Source organism: Macrotis lagotis, chromosome 1, assembly GCF_037893015.1.
Source record: "Macrotis lagotis isolate mMagLag1 chromosome 1, bilby.v1.9.chrom.fasta, whole genome shotgun sequence".
In the NCBI taxonomy this organism is placed as follows: Eukaryota; Metazoa; Chordata; class Mammalia; order Peramelemorphia; family Peramelidae; genus Macrotis; species Macrotis lagotis.
The window spans coordinates 633,061,071-633,083,659 of record NC_133658.1 but is presented as its reverse complement, the minus strand read 5'-3'; the positions used below and the strand labels follow the sequence as shown (position 1 = coordinate 633,083,659).

At 33.2% G+C, this 22,589-nt stretch overlaps 1 protein-coding gene across 1 annotated transcript in view; it reads right to left on the bottom strand.

The window, feature by feature from the left end:
* ARHGAP15 (Rho GTPase activating protein 15) overlaps positions 1-22,589 on the bottom strand; it is an 871,958-nt gene that overhangs the window by 722,455 nt on the left and 126,914 nt on the right. Inside the window, exons 4-5 of the mRNA XM_074215108.1 lie at positions 14,795-14,856; positions 2,925-3,012 (exon numbers count right to left, since the gene is read on the bottom strand). Of these exons, the coding sequence (XP_074071209.1) occupies positions 2,925-3,012; positions 14,795-14,856 (150 nt within the window). The remainder of the gene's footprint in view (positions 1-2,924; positions 3,013-14,794; positions 14,857-22,589) is intronic.

The window sequence follows — 22,589 nt, the reverse complement described above, 5'->3', positions numbered from 1 at the left end:
CTTTTCAGGTCAGTTTGGATGGAACCCAGTGTGGCAGGGTTGGTGGAAATACAGTATAGGTCTGGAAAAGTAGGAAGGAGCTAAATTGTGAATGACTTTAAATATCATATTGAAGAGTTTAAATTTTTATATTAGGAACAAGAGAGGATAATAATTTCAGCACAGCACATGAATATATATTGCCTACTGAGGGAAATTTCTGGGGGTATTTTTCTTGAATTGTTATCCACTAGTTTATTTTCTCTGCTTTGAATGCGTAGATTAGCTCAATTTACACCAAACATTCAAGGACCTCAATTTCCCAAATGGGCAGAACCAAGTTAGTTGGTAAATCTGTTGATGTACATAACTTCTACATTTTTCAACCCATTTCTCTCATTAGTCATGATCAGTTTCAAATGCTTTCTTGGATGAAAGGGAAGAATTCCTCCTCCCTCCTCCCTACTCCCCCAACACAATCAAACACATGCAAGCATGTGTTAAGTGAGTAAAAACAAAAATCTTGAATATTTATCATAAAACTCTTACAAAATAAACCACATTATCTTTAATCAACGCTTGGCAATTGGCATATCATCCCTTTGAGAAAGAGATTGGTCAATGTGGCTGAAGCTGCTAAGGTTCTAGTACTCAGAATCAAATCCAAGAAGACAACTAGAAAGACAATTCAGGCTATATAAACAAGAGCTCTTAACAATCTCTCTATTACCAGAACTCACATTTAGTTCCTGCCCTGAATTCCTTTTGAAGACAACGAGTGCCTGAGAAAAAAAATAAATAAAAAAAGGGCACTGAAAACAGAGCCAGGAGTACTCTGTTAGGACTGCCAAGATATATTTACCAATTTCTTCTTTCTTCTTCTAAAAGTCAAAGAGTTTGTGATTTTTGCCACAGTTCTGAAGACCCAATTGCTTTTAAACTGAAAATACCTAATTAGTGAGCTTGGATTTTAAATGTTTAGCATAACTTTAAATGAAATTTTCTCCCACCTGGATAAAATTAAGCAGTTGATAAGTGCATCTCCTGGTAAGAGAAATTTAAGGGGGTGCGGGGGAGGGGGGGGAGAAACTAAACTAAACCAAATGCTTTAATTTGGAATCTAATCTCTCCCATTAGCTCAGCACATTCATATGAACTCAGCTCCAACAATATTCTTCTCACTCAGCAGGACAAAGATGATTTTCTCAGCAGCAAAGTGTGAGCAATGCAAACAATTTCCCTTCATTTCTCTGTCTCCCCCATCAGAATTCATGCGAAGAAAAAGCCAAGGGGATGGCATTGGAATAGGAGTTTTTTTTCACCCTGCCTCCTGACTCTAGATTGGTCTTAAGGTTTATTTAGACCCTTAAAAGAGATTATCTTAAACTTTTCCTGGTTAAATAACCACTGACACAAATTTCTACAACAATCAAAAGAAGCTCATTACAAAAGACTCAAGTATATTTAATTTATTCATAATTAATTTGCTGATTGGACCACATCAAAACTCTGAAATCAGTTGGTCACTTGGGGGAAAAGGGCTACTGCAATTATCAGAACAAACCAAATGCCACCTTTTGTTCTTTCTCCAATCTCCTCTTTTAATGAATGCCCTTTTGTGAATGATCTTGTGTTTTCTATTTAAAAAGGATTACATAGGAAACATGACTCGTGGCTGAAGAGCAGAGAACTCTCCAGCATTTCATTACCTGCCAAATATAAATTAGGTTATTGTTTTTGACTCTTGCCAGGCATGCACCCATCACTTCAACATGGTATTGCAGGTTAGCTCAGTCTTGGGCGCCATTCACAATCAGATTCTCTCAACTGTGTCCTTGGACCTTTTGGAGTAGCATACTTTCAGTGACTTCCATGGTGTTTGGGATACTGTGTTTTTGTTGTTGTTGCTTTTTTGTTTTAATTTTTATTTATTTTTAGGTTTTGGGTTTTTTTTTTTTTTTTTTGCAAGGCAACGGGGTTAAGACCACATGTAGGTAATTATTAAGTGTCTGAGTCTGGATTTGAACTCAGGGACTCCTGACTCCAGGGCTGGTGCTGTATCCATTGTGCCACCTAGCCACCCCTGGGGATACTGTGTAAGAGTTTCATGGCCACAATATCCCTGAGGTAACATTAAAGGGCTATATGCCATTACTTCTTGTGTTCTGACTGTCAAATTCCAAGACAGAAATCTGTGGCCTCTCCTCAAAATATAATCCTCAGATACTACTAATTTCACTTTTTTAGTAGCTATTGAATAAAGGAATTGTATTAGCTGCATTAGAAGGAGTCATAAGAAATATTCAGTGAGGTCAGCTGTATATGGTGGGTGTCAGAGTTAGACTAAGATAAAAAATCACTTTGCTAACTTACAGTGTTTCCCCACTGGTATACCCTGTATTAAGGTGCCATTTATAAACAGTTTATTATTATTTATTAATGTGTGAAGCGCTTTATTGCATGCTGGATAACAACTTAAATTCATGTATTAAAGATGCACATACATGGTTTAATACGATTTACGTCTCATAATATTCTTTACAACAGCTTCTCATAGCCTCATCCATTAAGCATTTATTACTAATGCATTTTATAACATACTTTATAATACATTATTTGAGCAAGTAGGTACATTTAGCGATCATTTCATAAATAAGAATAAAGCATTTATAAATGGCACCTCAATTTAAAGTGTTACCTTCACATTACTAGATAGCCACTCACCATTCATCTCCCTTTGCAATCATTCTCCAAATGTACCACTTAATAAAACGGACACTAAGTTCCATTCCCTCTTCATCTAATTAAAAGTTTATTGAGTCATTTCCTGATTCTACTTTCAGATGTTAGTGGCTTGAAGGCTTGGTGAGATATTTGATGATACCAAACTTATATTTAATAATATTTCTGAAAAAGATGAGAGCAGTCAAGCGATAACTACTTACCAGATTAGAAAGAGCTTGTTGCTTAGATTCTTTGTAGAATTCTATTTTCCGATTAGAAAGGACAATCCAGGAATTGGACCAGTTTTTCCTTTAAAAAAATAAAAGCAAAATAAGATTATGAATTGAAAAAGTCATATCATAATTGTGCCACTATATATTTTAGGTATTGGGTATAAATCTTTGAAGAAAATTTTAACTGGTTCTTCAAGATGTTGTCTATTAAGTGCTGATCAGACCATATTCAAGGACAACACTGGCAATAAGAAAAATATTTTATAATAATGAAAACTTGGATGCTGCCTCCTCTCTGAAACTTTCCCTTCCCTTCAAGATGAAAGGGACTTTTACCTCCTCAGTCTTCAAAAGCACTTTACACTTTTTAGAACACTTAAGGCACATCTCTCTTTGGGATTTTATCTAGTTCTTCCTTGTACTATAGTTATTTGTTTGAGAGTCTTTTCCTCTTAGGCTATATTAAGTTTCCTTCAAATCAGATGGTATTTAATGAATGAATGAACATAATTTATCCAATGGACATGTTCCTCTAATTTAACAGGTCATGAACAAGTTTAATTCTTGAATCTTCCTAAAATCTTGACTTGATACTAGAAATATTACTTTTTGTAAATGAGAAAGAAAACAATATGAACAAGGTCTTACAGAAAGTAAATGGTAAGTTAGAAAAATAAGACAGAAACCTTACTTCTACAATTAAATCCACTTATTGGATAAACATGATTCATACTATATATAGGTCAGGATACAAACAGGACACATTTTAAGTAATATATTTGTTAAGTAATTATTAAGTGATACTATTAGTGGAGTGGATCCTGAAAGAAGAGAACTTCACAACTATTTAGTTCAAAATTTTCTCCTTTTCCTCTCCACTCCTTTTCAAGATGAGGAAACTGAAGCCAAGAGAGTTTATGTAACTTCCCAAGGTCAAATATTCAATTCACATCAGAATTAGTATGAGAGATGAGATAATTTAGTAACTAACCTAATGTTCTTTCCGATAAATCGTTTTATTTTCCATTTTAGGATCATAAAATGGAAGGAAGAGTTAAATTTATATGAAGAAATCTTTGGACATTTTTAAGGAAACCCACAGGAAAACCTATAATATATTTGTAATTAAGTTTTACAATAACATTTTTCTTTCAATTTCCTCTTTTTATTTGAATTTACTGGTTTGATTGACATCCTGGTTCAATAGTGATAAATTTTTTAGGGTTTTCAAGGCAAATGAGATTAAGTGGCTTGCCCAAGGTCACACAGGTAGCTAATTATTAAGTGTCTGAGGGCGAATTTGAACTCAGGTATTCCTGACTCCAGGGTCAGTGCTCTATCCACTGTGTCACCTAGCTGCCCTGATAATCTTTTCAAGAAGAAATTTGTTTTTGAATTTTGCTGCTGAAAATTTGTGTTAAACATTAAAGAAATATCTGTATCTTGGGTATTTGTTACATATAATTAGCATGAACTAAATGGTCTTTAAGGTTATGTTTTTTCCTGTGTCTAGATTTCTGGACTTGAAATTATGCTTTTCCAGCATCGAAACTAATTTGAATGTCCTTTGCATGAGATGCCATTCTGAAAAGTCCAATGCCCTCGTTATTGTAGTTGCAGATGCTCCCCGACCAGTTTATAATGATTGAATGGAGATAAACTGCTTTTGCTTATACTGTGGGAGTAGCCAAATAAATTCAGAATGGATCATCAGGATCTGAGACCAACACTCTATGAATGACTTTGGATGTGATGCGATGGTTTTGGGATATTGGTGGTGAGACCTTTCACTGCTTAATGCAGCTCCTTTGTATATACTTGGCTATCTGCTTTATACAAACCTTTTCTTTAATATTTTTGTCACATGATTTGTGCTGATTTAAGGGGAGTCAATAGAAAGTGTTCTGAATACCACAGACCCAAGAACAGCCAATGGAAGGAAGGCTTTGGTGCTTTCTGAGATCACATATAGAAATGGACAAATAGATATGAAAAAAAATTCTTCCAAATTTCCTCTTTTTTCATGACTCTGCATTTCAAGATTGTAAGGCAATTTTTAGAAATAAAACTTTGGCTCCAGAATCTTTTTTTTAATCATGAAACTTTTAATTTATTTTTAAAGCATTATAAATAATATGAGTGTTTTCTCTCTTTCTGAGCATTATACTTTCAGATTTTAGCACATATTCTTTATCTCAAGTTCTCAAGCTTAAAGGAAGAGTTACTTTTAATATTCTTCCTCAGAAGGTACCTTCATGTGTAAGACACTGCATAAGTCTAGATGATACAAGGTAAGATCAAGAATTCCATTCCCACAAGAACCTTACAATTTAGGAGGCACAGAAAAGACAAGTACCCAAATAGCTATCATATTTGGGAAAAAATATCATAAGTGCCTTAAAAGAAATATAAAAAAAATGCTTTGGAAATCTAGGGAAGGAAAAGACCATATTCTTTGGGGAGTATCAAGAACAGCTTCAGGGATGAAGTGACATTTGAGACAAATTTTAAAGGATGAATAGGATTTCAACAGTTAGAGATGAAAGCATTCTAAGGAGCAGGAATGAATAAGAAACAGGGAATTGTGTTGGGGAACAATAAATTACATAGTATAACTTTTGTATTTATATGTGTGTATACATACACACACTCATATTTGGGGAAGAAAATGCAAACCACTCCAATATCTTTTCCAAGAAAATCCCTGCTGGAGTCATTAAAATTCAGACTTGAATGAAATGACTGAACAATTGTCATATCTGGGAAAGTTGTAGGATGAAAGAACTATACTGTTTCATGACAATCCTTTCCCTTTTTCTGACAACATATTTCCAGGTGATTCATATAACCTATTCTCATCCATACCTTCAAAGCTATATCTTCTCACAGCCCCTAATTTCTGTATTTTTCCCTCAGAATATTAGGATATTCAGAATAAATTCCCTCATCTTCTCTCCTCCAACTCTCTTATTATTCTAACCACCTAAGAATTTTACCAAAGTTAACCACTCCACCTGTATCCTTGAACTTACTCCCAACTCTTTCCTCAGTGATCTTGCTCCATCTTTTTTTCAGTTGATATTTTATTTTTCCAATTACATGTTATTAAAATTTTCCAATATTCACCCACATGCATATGCACATTTTAAAATTACATAATTTCCTTACACCCTCCCTTCTTACCCCCCCACCTCCCAGAGGTGAACAATCAGGTGAATAGTATATATATATATATATATATATATATGTTTAACTGGTTTACGGATTAGTTATTTTCAGTATGAGGATTAAGGGAAAAGAAAGAAAGCAAAAGAAAGAAGTCCATGAGATAGGAAAGAAATATCTAAGAGAAATTTTTAAAAAGTGCGTGTACTGTTCATTCAGATTCTGTAGGGTTTTTGGTTTTGTTTTTCTTCCTCTGGATAAGGATAGCATTGGCCATAGCTTGTTTCCTAGGATTTTCCTAGTTCTTTGAAGTGCTGAGTGGAGCTTCATCTATCAAGGTTGATCAATCCATGATGTTGTTAGTAATGTGTAGAATGTTCTCTTTGTTCAGCATTAGATGCTGTAACTCATTCCATGCTTCTCTTGAGTTTGACCATTTATGGTTTCTTATAGAATCACAATATTCCATAGTATTCATGTACCATTACTTGTTCAGTCAATCCCCAATTGATGGGCATCTCCTCAATTTCCAAGTTTTTTTGCTGCTACAAAAAGCACTGCTATGAATATTTTGGAACATTTGAGACTTTTCCCATTTTTATGATTACTTTTGGATATAGACCTTGAAATGGAATAGCTAGGTCAAAGGGTATCTACTGTTTTATTTCTTTTTGTACATAGTTCCACATTGTACATAGTTCATTTGTACATAGTTCCAGAATGGTTGGATCAGTTCATAATGCCACCAGCAAAGCATTAATGTCCCAATCCTCTCACAACCTGTCCAACATTGATCGTTGTTCCATCTTTTTCTCTTAGCCAATGTGTTAAGTTTGATAATATATGTCATAGTTGTTTTAATTTGCATTTCTCTAATCAGTAATGATTTGGAGCGTTTTTTTCATATGATTTTATATAAATCTAATTTCTTCATTTGAAAACTATCTGTTCATATCCTTTGACTATTTATCAATTGATGAATGATTTGTAGTTTTATAAATCTGATGCAATTATCTATGTATTTTAGAAATGAGACCTTTTTCAGAACTCCTAGACATGAAAATTGTTTCCCGTCTTTCTATTTTCTTTCTAATTTTGGCAGCATTGGTTTAATTAGTGCAAAAAAACCTTTTAAATTTAAAATAGTTTAAATCATTCATTTTGCAATATATAATGTAATCTATTTCTTGCTTGGTCATAAATTTCTCTTCTTTCCATAGACCCGAAAGAATATTTCTTCATCACTTAATTGGTCTGTGGTATCGAGTTTTATGTCTACATCCTGTGCTCATTTTCACCCTTATTTTAGCATAGGGTATGATAAGTGCGTTTATGCCTAGTTTTTGCCACAGTATTTTCCAGTTTTCACAACATTTTTGTCAAATAGTGAGTTCTTATCTCAGAAGTTAAAGTTTTAGGATTTGACAAACAGTAGATTACTATAGTCATTTACTATTGTTTCTTTTGAACCTATCCTAATCCATTGATCCATTACTCTATTTGTTAACCAGTACCAGGCAATTTTGATGATTGCCACTTTTTAGTATAGTATTAGATGTGGTAAAGATAGGCTACCTTCCTTTACATTTTTGTCATCAGTTCACTTGATATTCTTGACCTTTTGATGCTCTAGATTAATTTTGTTACGATTTTTTTCTAGCTTAGTAAAATAATTATTTGATAGCTTGATTGGTAGGGCACTGAATAAGAGATTCAATTTGAGTAGAATTTTCATTTTTATTATATTTTACTCCATCTTTCATTCTCATACATTCAATTCAAATTAATAAATATTTGTTAAAGCATCTACTGTATGCCAATGGGGATTCAAGTAAGAAAAAGAAACAATCCTTGACCTCAAAGAGTTTACAATCTAATGGAGGAAGACAACAAACAAAAGAAAGTCAAAAAGATTTGAGAATGGTTAAGATAGGGGAGCAAAAGGTGGGGAAAAGGGACACATGTTGTTCTGTGAAGTGGTAGCCAAACAGAGTTGCTGATGAAGAATAGTTACCAGGAAGGTTTTGACTTCTCTATCAAGGAAGTTTTAGGAGTTACCTGCCCACCCTCCAGCTCTCCATCAGAGGGGAGAAGCAACTGACAGGAGTTGCCTCAGTCTCTCCTTCTCTCTGGGCCCTTTCTCCTTGTGCTACAAATAGGCTTAGATCATTCCCATTTTTAAAAAAAAATCCCCTTTCCTCCATTACTTCTTTAAGCATACCATTATCTTCTTTTTACTCCTTAAATGATAAATTGCTGGAATTAATATTCTACTTACTCCTCCTTATTCCCCAAGCACTCTTTCCTCTATCCTTAATAATCTAACTTCTTCCCTCACTGCTCTACTTAAAGACATTTCTTTCATTTTTTAGGTTTTTTTTTGGCAAGTTAGTGGGGTTAAGTGGCTTGTCCAAGGCCACACAGCTAGTTAATTGTTAAGTGTCTGAAAGACATTTCTAAGTCACTTCTGAACTTTTTCCTTCTAAAGTCAATATTATTTTGGTACTTGTTTTTCTTTATTATATATATATATATATATATATATATATATATATATATATATATATATATATATATATATATATATATATAGTTCCTGCACTGTTTGTAAATATCTATCCATAATGTTTGGTGACCACCTCCCTTCATTATACCTCCTCTCTTGGATACTTTGACACTATACTGTTAAGCTACATATCTTATCTCTCTGACCAAGGGTATTCTTCTAACCATGCCTTAAATTCTTCTTTCCCCCACCCCAGATTCATCCTTTACTGTCTTCTCATTCATTTTTATTTACTCAGCTATAATAATATCATCCCCTCTCATGGCTTCTATCTCTTCCTGACATTTAAATCTCTTCACAACTTGATCTTCCTATGTTTCCCCTGGTCTGGCACATGATGTGTGCTTAATATGGCTTGTTGGTTGATTCAGATGACTATAAACTTTAGTTTTATCTTCAACCCTCCAAAGGTAAAGATCTCCATTTCAAAGCCTAGCTGATTTCTCAATGTCCAGTGTAAAATCACTTAGCTTTAACTACTTCATTTCTGTTGAAGGTGCATCACTACTCTTCTCTCTGCAAACCGGGCTCAAAAGATGAGAGTCGTCTTTGCTCTCTCCATCCAAACAGCTGCCAAGTTCTGCCTGTTCCTCTTTTGCAAAATCATTTCCATCTTATCACTTTATTCCTATATCCACTATTCTCCCCTATTCTCCTGCCTCTTGTATGCATAACTGTAAATAGCCTTCGAAGTAGAGCTTCCTGCCTCCAATTTATCCTCTTTTCAATCTTTTTTTCACTTCCCTACCTAGTGATCTTCTTAAGGCACTGACTGCTCTGATTATGTTTCTCCACTATCGGATAGCTTAAAAATTAAATTCCTCTATATTGTATCATCCCCTGGTCCTGGCATCAGAGATTTGGAGCATTCTATTCTACATTACCATCATGTGCCTTGTTCTAAACATCATGTTTCTATTGATTTGCCTAAAATTGACTTAAACAGATCCTTTTTTCTCTTTGTTGGAAATCACAATGCTCCCCCATGATAAAATTTTTGTCTTAACTTCTCAACAAATCTATTACCCTCCTGTCTTCCTACTCAACAATATACTTCCCATTTTCCTTCAGTGATAAATTGGCCTTTTTGATATCAATTAGCAAGTTTTTCAGAGTGCCTACTCTGAATTAAGTACTATGCTAAATTCAATGAGGCGTTCAAAGAAGTATTAAACATGATCTCTACTGTGAAGAAACTGACTGGAAACTTTTTCCTCATTAAAGAAAGGCTACATGCTTTGCCAGGTCCAAGTATTCTATAACCCTCACTCTAAACCCAGTTAGGTTCATTGATCTATGGCTATTGAGAGTCAGCATTTTACTTTGAGAGAAGGCAGTGTTATTATTTTACTTATTCTATACTGATGGGAATATTCCTGGACATACCTCAAAGTGGGCAAAGGTGAGATATGAGTGGTAATCAGTCTTTCTCTGAAACATACCCTCATACATACTGTATCAGGGAATCTATAATTTCAAAAGAGTTAGACCACTTCTCAGAATCAGATCAAAGAGACATTTCTCATAGTATATCCAAATAAACAGGTGATAGTACAAGAGATCAATGTCCTTTCCACATTTCAGATAACTTATCTGGTCTAGGATATGTTTGTTTTAATTCAAATTTCATTTAAATGCAACAATCGTTAGGTTAAAAATAAAATAAAATCATCAATTACAAATGGATAGAGAAGTAAATCCTTAACAAGAAAATAATTACCAATCAGTTCATTGTGTGTGATGGGGGGGGGTTGTATTAATACCTACAGATGTCTTAGAAAAATTAGCTAGGGTTAAATTGATTCAAGGAAATTTAAAGGGACAAAATGGATTTGCTACATAAAGCCTTATGGAAATTCTTTGCATTCTACAAAATGAACACCGGATGGCAGCACATTATAATACCATCATTGACCACATTTGCTCTCTAAAGGAAACCAGATAGAGGATGGTCTTTAGAAAATATTCATTACCTGTGTAGTAAATTCTTTACATTTTTCTTTGTAAACTATGTGAAGATTTGATAAACCTGTACTCACAGTAAAATTTCTCTGTACTATATAATGTTAGTTTTCATTCAAATTTGATTTAAATACAACAATCATTAAGTTAAAAATCAGTCAACTGCAAGTGGATAGAAAAGTAAATCCTTGACAAGAAAATCACTGCCCATCAGTTCATTATGTGTATGTGTGTTTGTGTGTGTGTGTGTGTATTTATATTAGTGCTCAAAACACCTCTTGAGTGAAGAATGACACAACAAAACCTAAAATATTACTTTTGCTAATTGTTTGATTCAGACATATTACCTCTGATCTTTGCCATTTTCCCTCAGTTGCATAGAAACAATATTGTCTGAAAACTCTGTGACTAGTTTATTTTTAAAGCATTTGGGAAATATTTTCTTTCTTACATCCTAGATAAGCTGATATAGGTCTGTGAACTTATCCCTTCAGTGTTCTCCTTGCTCCTTTGGCACTATCATTAAGCACCTTGATAGGAAAAATATTTTACAGTATATAACTTCATTCATGGTATTTAAAAAGTAGAACTCTCAGAGACAGGTAGAACTTAGAGGGTAGAAATGTTGATTATACATAGAATGGCAAATATAAATACTGAAAACCACTTTGTAAAATCATTTTACACCATATCTTTTCTCTAAACTCTCTGAAGCATCTTCCTTCAATCCTTTCTTTAGTTCCTACTTTCTGAACTATAAATAGGAATATAGATCCCTTTGCCAGAACTTTATCCTGAGGCTAACTCAGTGAATGATGACTCCCTGCAGCAAAGTTCCATGCTGCTTTGTCTCTCCACACAGTTTATCCTTTAGCCTGGTCCACCTTCACAATGTTTGTCTGACTCCCATATACCCTCTTTTCTTCCCTCCTACACCCCTTCTTTCTAGCTTCCCATTCTGTTTTTCCTTTCTTTAATCGAATATGAATTTCTTGAAAATATAATCTGTTTAATTTGATTGTTTTTGATACTTAGTAAAATGCCTGGTGTATGATAAATAATTATTAATACTTTAGTAGCTAGTCACATATCTCTATGTACATATATAGATATTTATATCAATACATGTATGTGCAAAATATACGTATATAATTATTTCGGAAAAATTAACTTAGGAGACAAAAATTGATAGAAACAATGTAAATTCTTATAAAATATTGAATCTACTTAACCCTGAGGAATAAACAAGTAGTTAATATATGTGCATTGTAGAAATATTATCATAGGAAGAGGAACAGGCCTATTCAGCTTAACTTCAAGGGACATAACTAGGAGTACTGAGTAGAATTTTTTGATAGATCTTATTGAAATGTAAGAGAATATTGCCTAACAATTAGCATTTGATCAAAATGGAATAAGTTCCTTGTATGGTAGTGATCTTACAGATCTAAAAGCTACAGTTGTGAACTATATTTGTTTTAAAAATAATGAATGTAAGTGAATCTTAGGAGAAGTTGGATTGTATTTAGGAGAACTAGGAACAGTTTCATGAAGAAGGCTATATTTGAACTGATTCTTGAAGAAAATGAGAGATTTCAGATAGCAGCAGTGAGAAGGGCATACATTCCAAGAAAAGATGGGGGACAGTCAATGTAAAAACTTGGGAAATGGAGTTTTGTATCTGTAGAACATTGAGTTGTAAAAGCCTGGAAGGGTAGAAAGGAGGCAGATTGTATAGATATTTATATATAAAAATGAGTTTATATTCTGAGAGGTCAGAGGCTTAGATTAGAAATTGCTTTTGTTTTATCAAATTGCCAGATTAAAAAAAGGATGGATAGGAAAGAAGATAGACTTGAAACAAGCTGAACATATAGGATAGTTAATTGTCTAGATAGGAGGTGATATACTTCTAAACTATGGTGGTGATTTTTTCAATAGAGAAGAGTGGACATATATAAGACGTATTGTGGAGACAGAAATGATAACTCAGCAAACTGATTGTATTCATGGGGAATTCTGAGAGTTTGGAATTGAAGATGCCACTGAGGTTGTGAGTAAGGATGGTGAAAGAATGATGATGCTCTCAACAAGAATATGGCTGTTGGGAAAAGCAGTGGGGTGGCTGGAGATAATGGGATCTGTTTTAGATGTATTAAGTGTTATATGTCTCCAAAATACAGGTGGTATATAATTTGAAATATTTCAGAAAAGAGACAAGCATTGGATTTATAGATCCAAAAATTATCTGCAAAGTGATGGTAATTGACCTCAGGAGGTGATGAAATCATTGAGAAAGATTAGAAAGAAAAGATAAGAAGGCCAAGAACAGAGCTATGAAACTATTTCCTTACAGTTAGGGGACAGGAGGGGTTAGATAAATAGGAAAATCAGAAGTGATGCATGTCATAAAAACTTGGAAAGAGACAATATCCAGGAGAATATGCTATCCAACAATATCAAACACTGTATCAAGGGATATGAGGATTAAAAAGGCACTCTTTGATTTGGTATTTAGGTGATTGTTGGTGATTTTTTTGATGTTGTTGACTTTTAATAGTCACTATATCAGTTGAGTAATATGGATGGAAGCCATATTGGTTGGGGGTTAAGGTAATACTGGTATTGGGACTTTTTAGTGAACATGGGCTAAAAAGGAAGGAGAGCTAGATTATAGTAGTGGTATGGTAGCATCTAGTCAAGAATTTAAGGATGGGCAAGACTTGAGCATGCTTGTAGGCAGAAGGGAAGGATCTGATAACACAAATAACACAATGTTGGATCATATGATACTAACAAATTTGAATTGAAAATAAGAACACAAACATGCAGCTTGGACAGTAACCTTTTTTTTTTAAAGAAATATGGAATGGAGAAAAAAGGAGAAGAGAGTAGAGGAAAGGAAGCAAAAAAATCCAGATAAAGATTATTTGCATGAATTTTTTTTCTGGTTCCATGATTTTTATCTGTGCAAAAGCTTCCTATACAAAGGCAGTTTGGCAGCTTTTCTGAAAGTGACCCAGGGTCAGTGCTTTATCCACTGGACCACCTAGTGGCCTCCTAACTTCACTGCAATTTAGAATTTTAGATTGTTGGAAATATTAAATGATTTGCTCAGGGTCAGAGAGCTAATTTGACTTGAATCCTGCTCCTCCTGATTCAGAGGAAATAAAGATGCTTCTTTATATCAATATTGTAGGGAATAAATTGCATTTCAATTTAGAAATTTAGAAATTTACCAACCCTCACACTATTCTGTCAGAGCTATACAATACTTTTATAATTTTTAATCTACTTTCGACTCTTACTTCCTTCTTCTCTACATGTTTTTATTTTTTATTATTATTATTTTTTTAGTTTTTACAAGGCAATGGGGTTAAGTGGCTTGCTCAAGGCCACATAGCTAGGTAATTATTAAGTGTCTGAGGCTGGATTCGAACTCAGGTACTCCTAACTCCAGGGCTGGTGCTCTATCCACTGTGCCACCTAGCTGCTCCATCTACATGTTTTTAAATCAAAATTGCTTAATTATTCCCCTCTGCATCCACATATCTCTTCCTAGATCTCCCATTTTTCCTTTTAATTCTATTCCTTTTTCTTCTTGCTTTCATAATTTTATTCTTGAGACTTTCCCATTCTGTCTGGGTTGCCTAATGTCTAGAATTTTTAGTCCATGAGGTCTTACCTATCTTTCCTCTGAAACTTTTGAAATTACTCTTCATAATTTATAAAATAAAGTATTTATTTTTACCAAAATTATCATTATATCCACCCCAGCAACCAGAATCTTTATATTTCTGCTAATCAGATCCAAAATAGCAGGACCCCTTTGATGATTCTGCCACCTTTTAAAGCATGACATTATCACTAAATGCAAGTATTAATCCCCAAACCATCAATTTTACAAACAAATGGAGAAAGGTCCTCATCTATTTAGACTGCAAGTTCCCAGCAGTCATGAAGCACTCATTTATATGTTTCCTGCAGCAGAACAAAATATAATAAAAAATGATGATGATAATGGTGATAGGTGAGTAGAAAATGACAGTAATCATTCAATACCTTACAATACCCAAACAATAGCAGTCATACACAAGTTTAATCATGTGAATTAAGAGACTACATCAATTTCATGACACACCAAATTAAAAGCTTCTTTAAATACCTTAGTTTCTTCCCTCCATCTGCAATTTTAGCTTTTTGGAGATATCCTTCCTTTTCAACCATCTGCAAGAAAAATGCAAATATTAAATACATGGCAGACTCTTATGCATTATTAGTTTGAATGAACCTATTTCTTTCAAGAGACTTTATCAGGAAGGAAGTCTCCTGTCATAGGACTTCATTAATAATGCATATATAGCTTATCACAAGTGCCTGTAAGGTTATATCCTTCTCAAGTAGTTAAATACACTAAGAGATAGATTGATAGATTTTGGAATGATTAGTGGGATGTACCTTCATTTCTGTTTTATGTGAATGAACATTAAAGTCATTTGTTTGTATAATTGTTTCAAAATGATGAAATGAACCATAATGAAATGCCTATCCATCCCTCCTGTTCTATGTACCAATGCTGGAATATGATACACTTTCCCCCCTCTTCATCTATTCACCTACTTTAGAAAGTAGCAGGTTAACTGAACAATCATCTAAGAAACTCATGAATTACTGATGAATAGCCAGAAATCCTATTTTCTTTAGATTTTTCTCCTAAATACTCTTGGTTTTATGAATTTTAATCATATATTTCACTTCCTTCCTACTTGTATTCCATTTTACACCATTAATCACATTGCCTTGAAAATAAATAGTAGTTACTAAATAAATGTTCATTTATAGAAAAACCCTCTAAATAGTCATGGCTCTCTATACTATATTATTTATATTTTCTTTTGCTCTTATGAGTGTCTTGGAGATATTCTAATTTCTGAAGCTTTCACCTTGGTACTAATCACAGAAAGTAAGCTTAACCACATTAATAGGTCAAAGTCACCAATGATATGTTTGGTATGTTTTCTTATTTCAATCTGATTTTCCAACTTCCCCTAGTATGGTGTTAGTTGATTAAAAGATAAAATTGTTAACTATTGGGGATTATTTATTTCTTTGTGGCAGATCAAGATAGAATTCACAACTCAAAGGAATGAATCTTAAATGATAGGATTCCTGGCTGTTTAATTAGTAATGTTTTTCAGGCTTTTTCCAGTTGTCTCACTCTTTGTGACTCCCTTTTGGGGTTTTCTTGGCAAAGATAATAGACTAGTTTTCTATATTCTTCTTTAGCTTATTGTAAAGATGAGGAAATTAAGACAAACCAGGGTTAAGTGACTTGTTCAAGATCACACGACTCGTAAGTATCTGAGGCCAGATTTGAATTCAGGAAGGTGAGTCTTCCTGACTCTAGGTCTAATGCTCTATCCACTGCAGCATCTAGCTGTCTGTTAGATAGTAGTAGACTTTCTGTGGTAAGTGGACATTCTGGTCCACACTAAATTCTTCGAATGGGAAATCAAATACATTCAAATCTTATGAACCTGAGAAGGTTGTTAATAGATGTAGATTGCAGGGCAGTACATTTTAGTCATGGGCGAAGTTGTGAATAAGGAAGAAATATAAGACAAGGCAGGACAAGATCATGGATTTCACTCAGGATCTGAATGAAAATTTGTGTGGAAAGATAAGTTGGATTCAGATTTAAAAAAGCCTCTGAATGATAAGCCCAGTGTCTTCTACTTAACCATGTAAGCAAAGAAGAAGCCATCAAGGATTTTGAGCAAGGATTTGATCCTGATGAGTAGACCCATTATTTGCATTATTTGCATGGTCGTGTGGAGGATATATTTCAGAGAGAAAACATTGACAGTAGACAAACTGACTAATGAGGTCATTAGTAGCTCAAGTAATAAATAAGAAGGTTTTTAACTAGGGATGTCAATAGATATAAGGAATTTATCAGTCTAGCTCTGAGATAATAATTCTGATGATGACTTGATAGGTACAAAGAATTTTAATACAAATGAAACAGTACAGATGTTATTAATAATGAAGATAAAGGTAGATAAGGCTTAGAAAGGAAATGGGGAAGCTATGATTGACCTGTATCAAGTTTTTTCTGAATCTAATTCTTGCACTTGTTTTTGCCACTGTTGCTTAGCAAATAGTAATGATGGTAAAGGTTGTGTCATAAAATAAACCTGGGGGTCATTCCATACATTTTTTCATATATATATATATATATATATATATATATATATATATATATATAAAATCCCACAAGTTTCAATAGCTATGATTATTTTTTACATATTCCCTCCACTTTTTTTTTTGTTCATGAACTTATATGCCTATCTGTCAAAAATCATTCTGACTGACAATTAATAATGTGGAGGCAGAGATTGTTCTTTTTTTCCAGTGTAGATTGCAGGGCAGTGCTTTTTAAATTTTTTTTATTTATTTAAGGCAATGCATTAAGTGATTTGCCCCAAGTCACACAGCTAGGCAATTATTAAGTGTCTGAGGCCAGATTTAAACTGAAGTCCTCCTGACTCCAGGACTGGTGCTCTCTCCACTGTGCCACCTAGCTTCCCCAAGGGCAGTGCTTTATTGTCATAGGAGAAGGTGTGTGTAAAGTCATTGAGTTATGGTGCCATGCAACCACAGAAAAGATACGTTAGTTCAATTTAAGCATGTTCAGAGAGAGGTGAATTTATCGAAACCTAGATTTATAGAGTTGAGATGTGCATGAGTGTGGGTGTGTTTATATATATATATATATATATATATATATATATATATACACATATATATATGTATATATATATAATATAAATAGATATAGATAGACATAGATATAAAATCACTTTTGCGTTATCAATTGTATCAGGCCATATGTTGTTCACAGAGTTTTACAATTTACTCTTCTCCCACTACATTGTTCATGAAATGGCAGAGATTCGAAGGTTGATATTTTCACCAAACTTTAATCCAAATCTTACAACTGCATCATGTCTCTTATTATCTTGCAAATCACCTCAGGAATAAGACTGAAAGGGACCAGGTGTGACTGATGAAAGTGACAGTCTTTGACTTATTAATGCCTCCATTCCCCATCCAAATTGCAGGCACCTCCAAAGTAAATGTCACTTGGAGAAGAAAGGAGAAATAAGCATCTGATACCACCATTTTCTTATTCTTCACCCAAAACTAGAGCAAATCAACAGCAAATAGGCTGTCATTCACTCTTCAACTTTGATCATTTGTATTTCATATACCTTATCACAGTCCTATTGGGTTAACTTTCATTCAGATTTAAGTGTTCTGTAAGTAAATTTCTGTAGGTAAGAAAATAAGGATACATACAATGTTATTGATGCTATATTGTATTTTTGCTTGATTCTGCTAATAGGGAAAAAAAGGGCAAGAATTCTGTTTCCTACTCCAAAGACAAATATGAGATACATATAGTGTAAGCATGAGAAAGTAAGCCTTCATGGTAAAAAAATGAATAAATATTTAAATGAAATCTTAAGATGTGGTATATAATGATATTTTATATATATCTATATATATATCTATATATATATATAGATATATATGTATAATGATATTATGGAAAGACCAAAATTGAAAGAAATACAGACTTACACAATTTAAAGTTAGAAATTAAAAGATCATGTTGTCTCATACTATTTTACTTTTATCTTATTTGGCAATATTAAATTCCATTTAAGAACCAGATAAACTTGATATGAAAAGAAATCTTCAAAGTTGTTTGGCCAGGTATATGGATCTCAATTCTTCTAGTATCTCCTTTATGATAATAAATACCTAGGTTTACACTAATGTAAGTTATTCTAAAACACCAAAACAACTTATAGAATAATTTATTATTGAACTCTAGACCAGCGCTTTTTAATCAGGGGTCCACAGACCCCTCCCCTAAAGGATGCATTTCAAGATATTTGTGAATATCAATAAAGAAAAAAAATCACCTTTATTTTCACTTATCTTGAACCTAAGTTTAGCTTTGCTTCAATTATGAACTTTTTCAACCAGTTGTAGCAGCATTAGTTTTCGGGAGACTTCCAGTGCTAATTTTTTTTTGCAAGGCAATGGGGTTAAGTGGCTTGCCCAAGGTCACACAGCTCAGTAATTATTCAGTGTCTGAGGCCAGATTTGAACTCAGGTACTCCTAACTCCTGGGCTGGTGCTCTATCCATTGTGCCACCTAGCCACTCCTTCAGGAGACTTCCAATGTCTGTCTCTGTCTCTCTGTCTCTCTGTCTCTCTGTCTCTCTGTCTCTCTGTCTCTCTGTCTCTCTCTCACACACACACACACACACACACACACACACACACACACACACACACAGACTTAAGGATCCCCACTTTACAGTAAAATGAAACTGTTAAGTACAGTTAAGTCTCTAAACCAGAGAAGGTCAAAAATGTAGTCAAATCCTCAGAGCAATTTGAATGAGATTAAAATATAATTGGGAAATATTTAAGAAAATAAGTGAAAATACAATACAGATAATGTTGCACTTTAAAACTAAGCCAATATATAGATTAGTGGTCTTTGTTTCTATTTTAATTTGTCATGTCTGCTCAAAACTAGCTTATAACTATGATACATGAACAAGTTCAGATATCATATGTGGCTTCTTGAACCATTTCATGAATGCCACTTATGAGTCCTAATTGACAGAAATGGTAGAATAAGATCACTAATTATGAAGTTTGGGCATCAGGCAGTCTCCCATCACTGAAGTGATGCCCATCAGATACAATTCCATTGAGAAGGGTATATGAAGAATTAATGACAGAAATGTCTCCCAATAGGTGGTATACTTAAAGCTAAAGTGGGGGGGATGGTAATCATTAAAAAACAGACGAGTTAGATAATAATAGCCAGCATTAGCATATGGGATGAACCTGTTCAGAATCTAAAAGAATGAAACTGTTCTCTTTGAGTTAAGACAGAACAGGTGACTTCAATAATGCCCAATGGGGACAGGCAAAATAAAGAAGATTCTTCCAATATCTCATGTCATTTGTATATAAAGTGGAAAGGACTGCAGGGCCTGCATAGATCTTACCAATACATGGCACTGTACCTAAACTGACCATGTACTAGATCACAAAAACCTTATAATTAAAAGCAGAAAGTCAGCAATATTAAATGCATGCTTCTCAGAACATGTTGCACTAAAAATGATGTAATAAAGGGTCATGGAAAGATAAACCCAAAACTAATTGGAAATTAAACAACAACGTTATCTTAAATAATGGATGGATCAAACAGCAAATAATAGAAATAATAATTATGTCTAAGAAAATGATATTAATGAGACATCATACCAAAATTTATGAGATTCAGCCAAGGCAGTTTTGACGGGGAAAGTATCTTTAAATGTCTATATGATTAAAATAGAGAAAGAGGAGATCAATGAATTAGGTATGAAACTAAAAAGCTAGAAAAAAGAAAAAATTAAATATTGTCAACTAAATACAATTTTAGAAATTCCGAAAATCAAGAGAGAGAGAGAGAGAGAGAGAGAGAGAGAGATTAATGCAATTGAAAGCAAGAACACCATTGATCTCGTAAATAAAACTAAGAGTTGGTTATATGAAAAAGCCCATAAAATAGACAAACCTTTGGTTAATCTAATTTAAAAAAAAACCAAATTATAGTAACAAAAATGAAAAGGGTGAGCTAACCACCAATGAGGAAGAAATAAAAGAGATAATTTGGGTCTACTTTGCCAAACTGTATGCAAATAAATTGGATAACTTGAATGAAATAGATGAATATTTACAAAAATACCAACTGCCCAGATTAACAGAAGAGGAAATAACATATTTAAATAACCGCATTTCAGAAAAAGAAATTGAAGAAACCATCAATAAAGTTCCTAAGAAAAAAGTCTCCAGATCCAGGTGAATATACAAGTAAATTCTACAAACATTTAAAGAAGAATTAATTCCTATTCTTCACAATCATTTTAAAAAAATAGGAGAAGAAAGAGCTCTGCTATTTTCTTTATATGACACCAACATGGTGCTGATACCTAAATCAGGTAGAAACAAAAACACACGAAGAAAATTGTAGACCAAAATTCTTAACAAATATTGATGCAAAAAATCTAAAATAAAATTTTATGAATGAGACTACAGCAAGTTATTACTAGGATAATATACCATGATCAGGTAGGATTTATACCAGGTAGGAAAAGATGGTTCAAAATTAATGAAACCCTGAACAAAATTGAAAAAAATCATTAGCAAAACCAACAGAAATCTTATATTATCTCAATAGATGCTGAAAAAGTCTTTGATAAAATACAACATCCATTCCTATTAAAAGTAATAGAAAGTTTAAGAATAGACTTTTCCTTAAAATAATAAATAGTACTTACCTAAACCCATCAATAAATATTATATGTAATTAGAATAAATTCAGAGCATTTCCAATAAAATGAGGGGTGAAAGGATTCCCATTATCAACATTAATATTCAATATAGTATTTAGAAATGCTAGCTATAGCAATAAGAGAAGAAAAAAGGAATGAAAGGAATCATAATTACTTAGAGAACCCAAGAAAATCATCTAAAAAACCCCTTGAAACAATTATCAAATTGAGCAAAGTAGCAGGATATGAAATAAACCCACACAAATGATCAGCATTTCTATATATGAACAACAAAGCTCAAGAGCAAGAGATAGAGAAATTTCATTTAAAGTAACTATACATAATAAATACTTGGGAACTGCCTCCGAAAACAAACTCAGAAACTGTATGAACAATATTATAAAGCAGTTTTCACCCAAATAAAGTCAGATAATTGGAAAAATCTCAATAATTCCTGATTGGATCAAACTAATATAATAAAAATTACAATTGTACCCAAATTAAATTACTTATTCTGTGCCATACTACTCAAACTACCCAATATCTACTTTACTGAGTTAAAAAAAATAGTAACAAAATTCATCTGGAACAACAAAATGTCAAGAATAGCAAGGGAACTGATGAAAAAAAATGTAAAGGGGGGCCTAGCTCTTCCAGATCTAAAACTATACTATAAAGCAGCAGTCATCTATTGATGGAAGTAGCTTCTCTCAGCAGTTTAGAGAGCTAGGACAGCCCAGTTAGGTCTGCTATGGGCAATATTAACCCCATCCAGAGGAAGCAAAAAAAAAAAAAAAAAAAAAAAACAAAGCAAAAGAAAAACAACCCTTCATAATCTGATGAACACTATAAAAATTCTCTCTTTTCCTTAATGCTAATTCCTGATACTGTAAAATAACTATTACTAACTTGTAAACATGTTTATCAAAATATGTACATACAAAGCTAATCTGATTGTTCAGTTCTGTGGGGAGTGGAGTGAGAAGGGAGGTTAGAAGGAAATTTTGTAACTTAATAATATACATGTACATATAGATGAAAAAAATAAATAAATAAATTAATTAATTTAAAAAAAATAAATGTCACAAATAAAAAGCCTAACAACTAGATAATGATGTATAATTTATCTTAACAAAATAAAGAAATTCTCTTTGAGGATGCGTTTTATATGCATCAATTATATATATATATATATATATACATATATATATATGTTAGACCTAATTCTAGCATAAAGGAAATGATAAATATTTGTTCTTTATTCTTCAAATATATGTAAATATCGATCAATCAATAAATTAAAAATTTTTATTAATAGGATTCTTATTATGTCATCTCTCTCTCTTCTAGTTATGGAGGAAATAAACACAAAAATGAGAGTTTCTGCTCTTTCCTTCTGGTAAAGACAACATGTATGTTAAAATATATGCAAAATAATTTAGGGGCAAAGCTAACAGCATAAGCTTTCAGTTAAGGCTTTTCTAGGAGGCATTGTTTATTCTGAGCCTTGAAGCAAAATAGAGATGTGAAGAAGCAGTAGGGGAG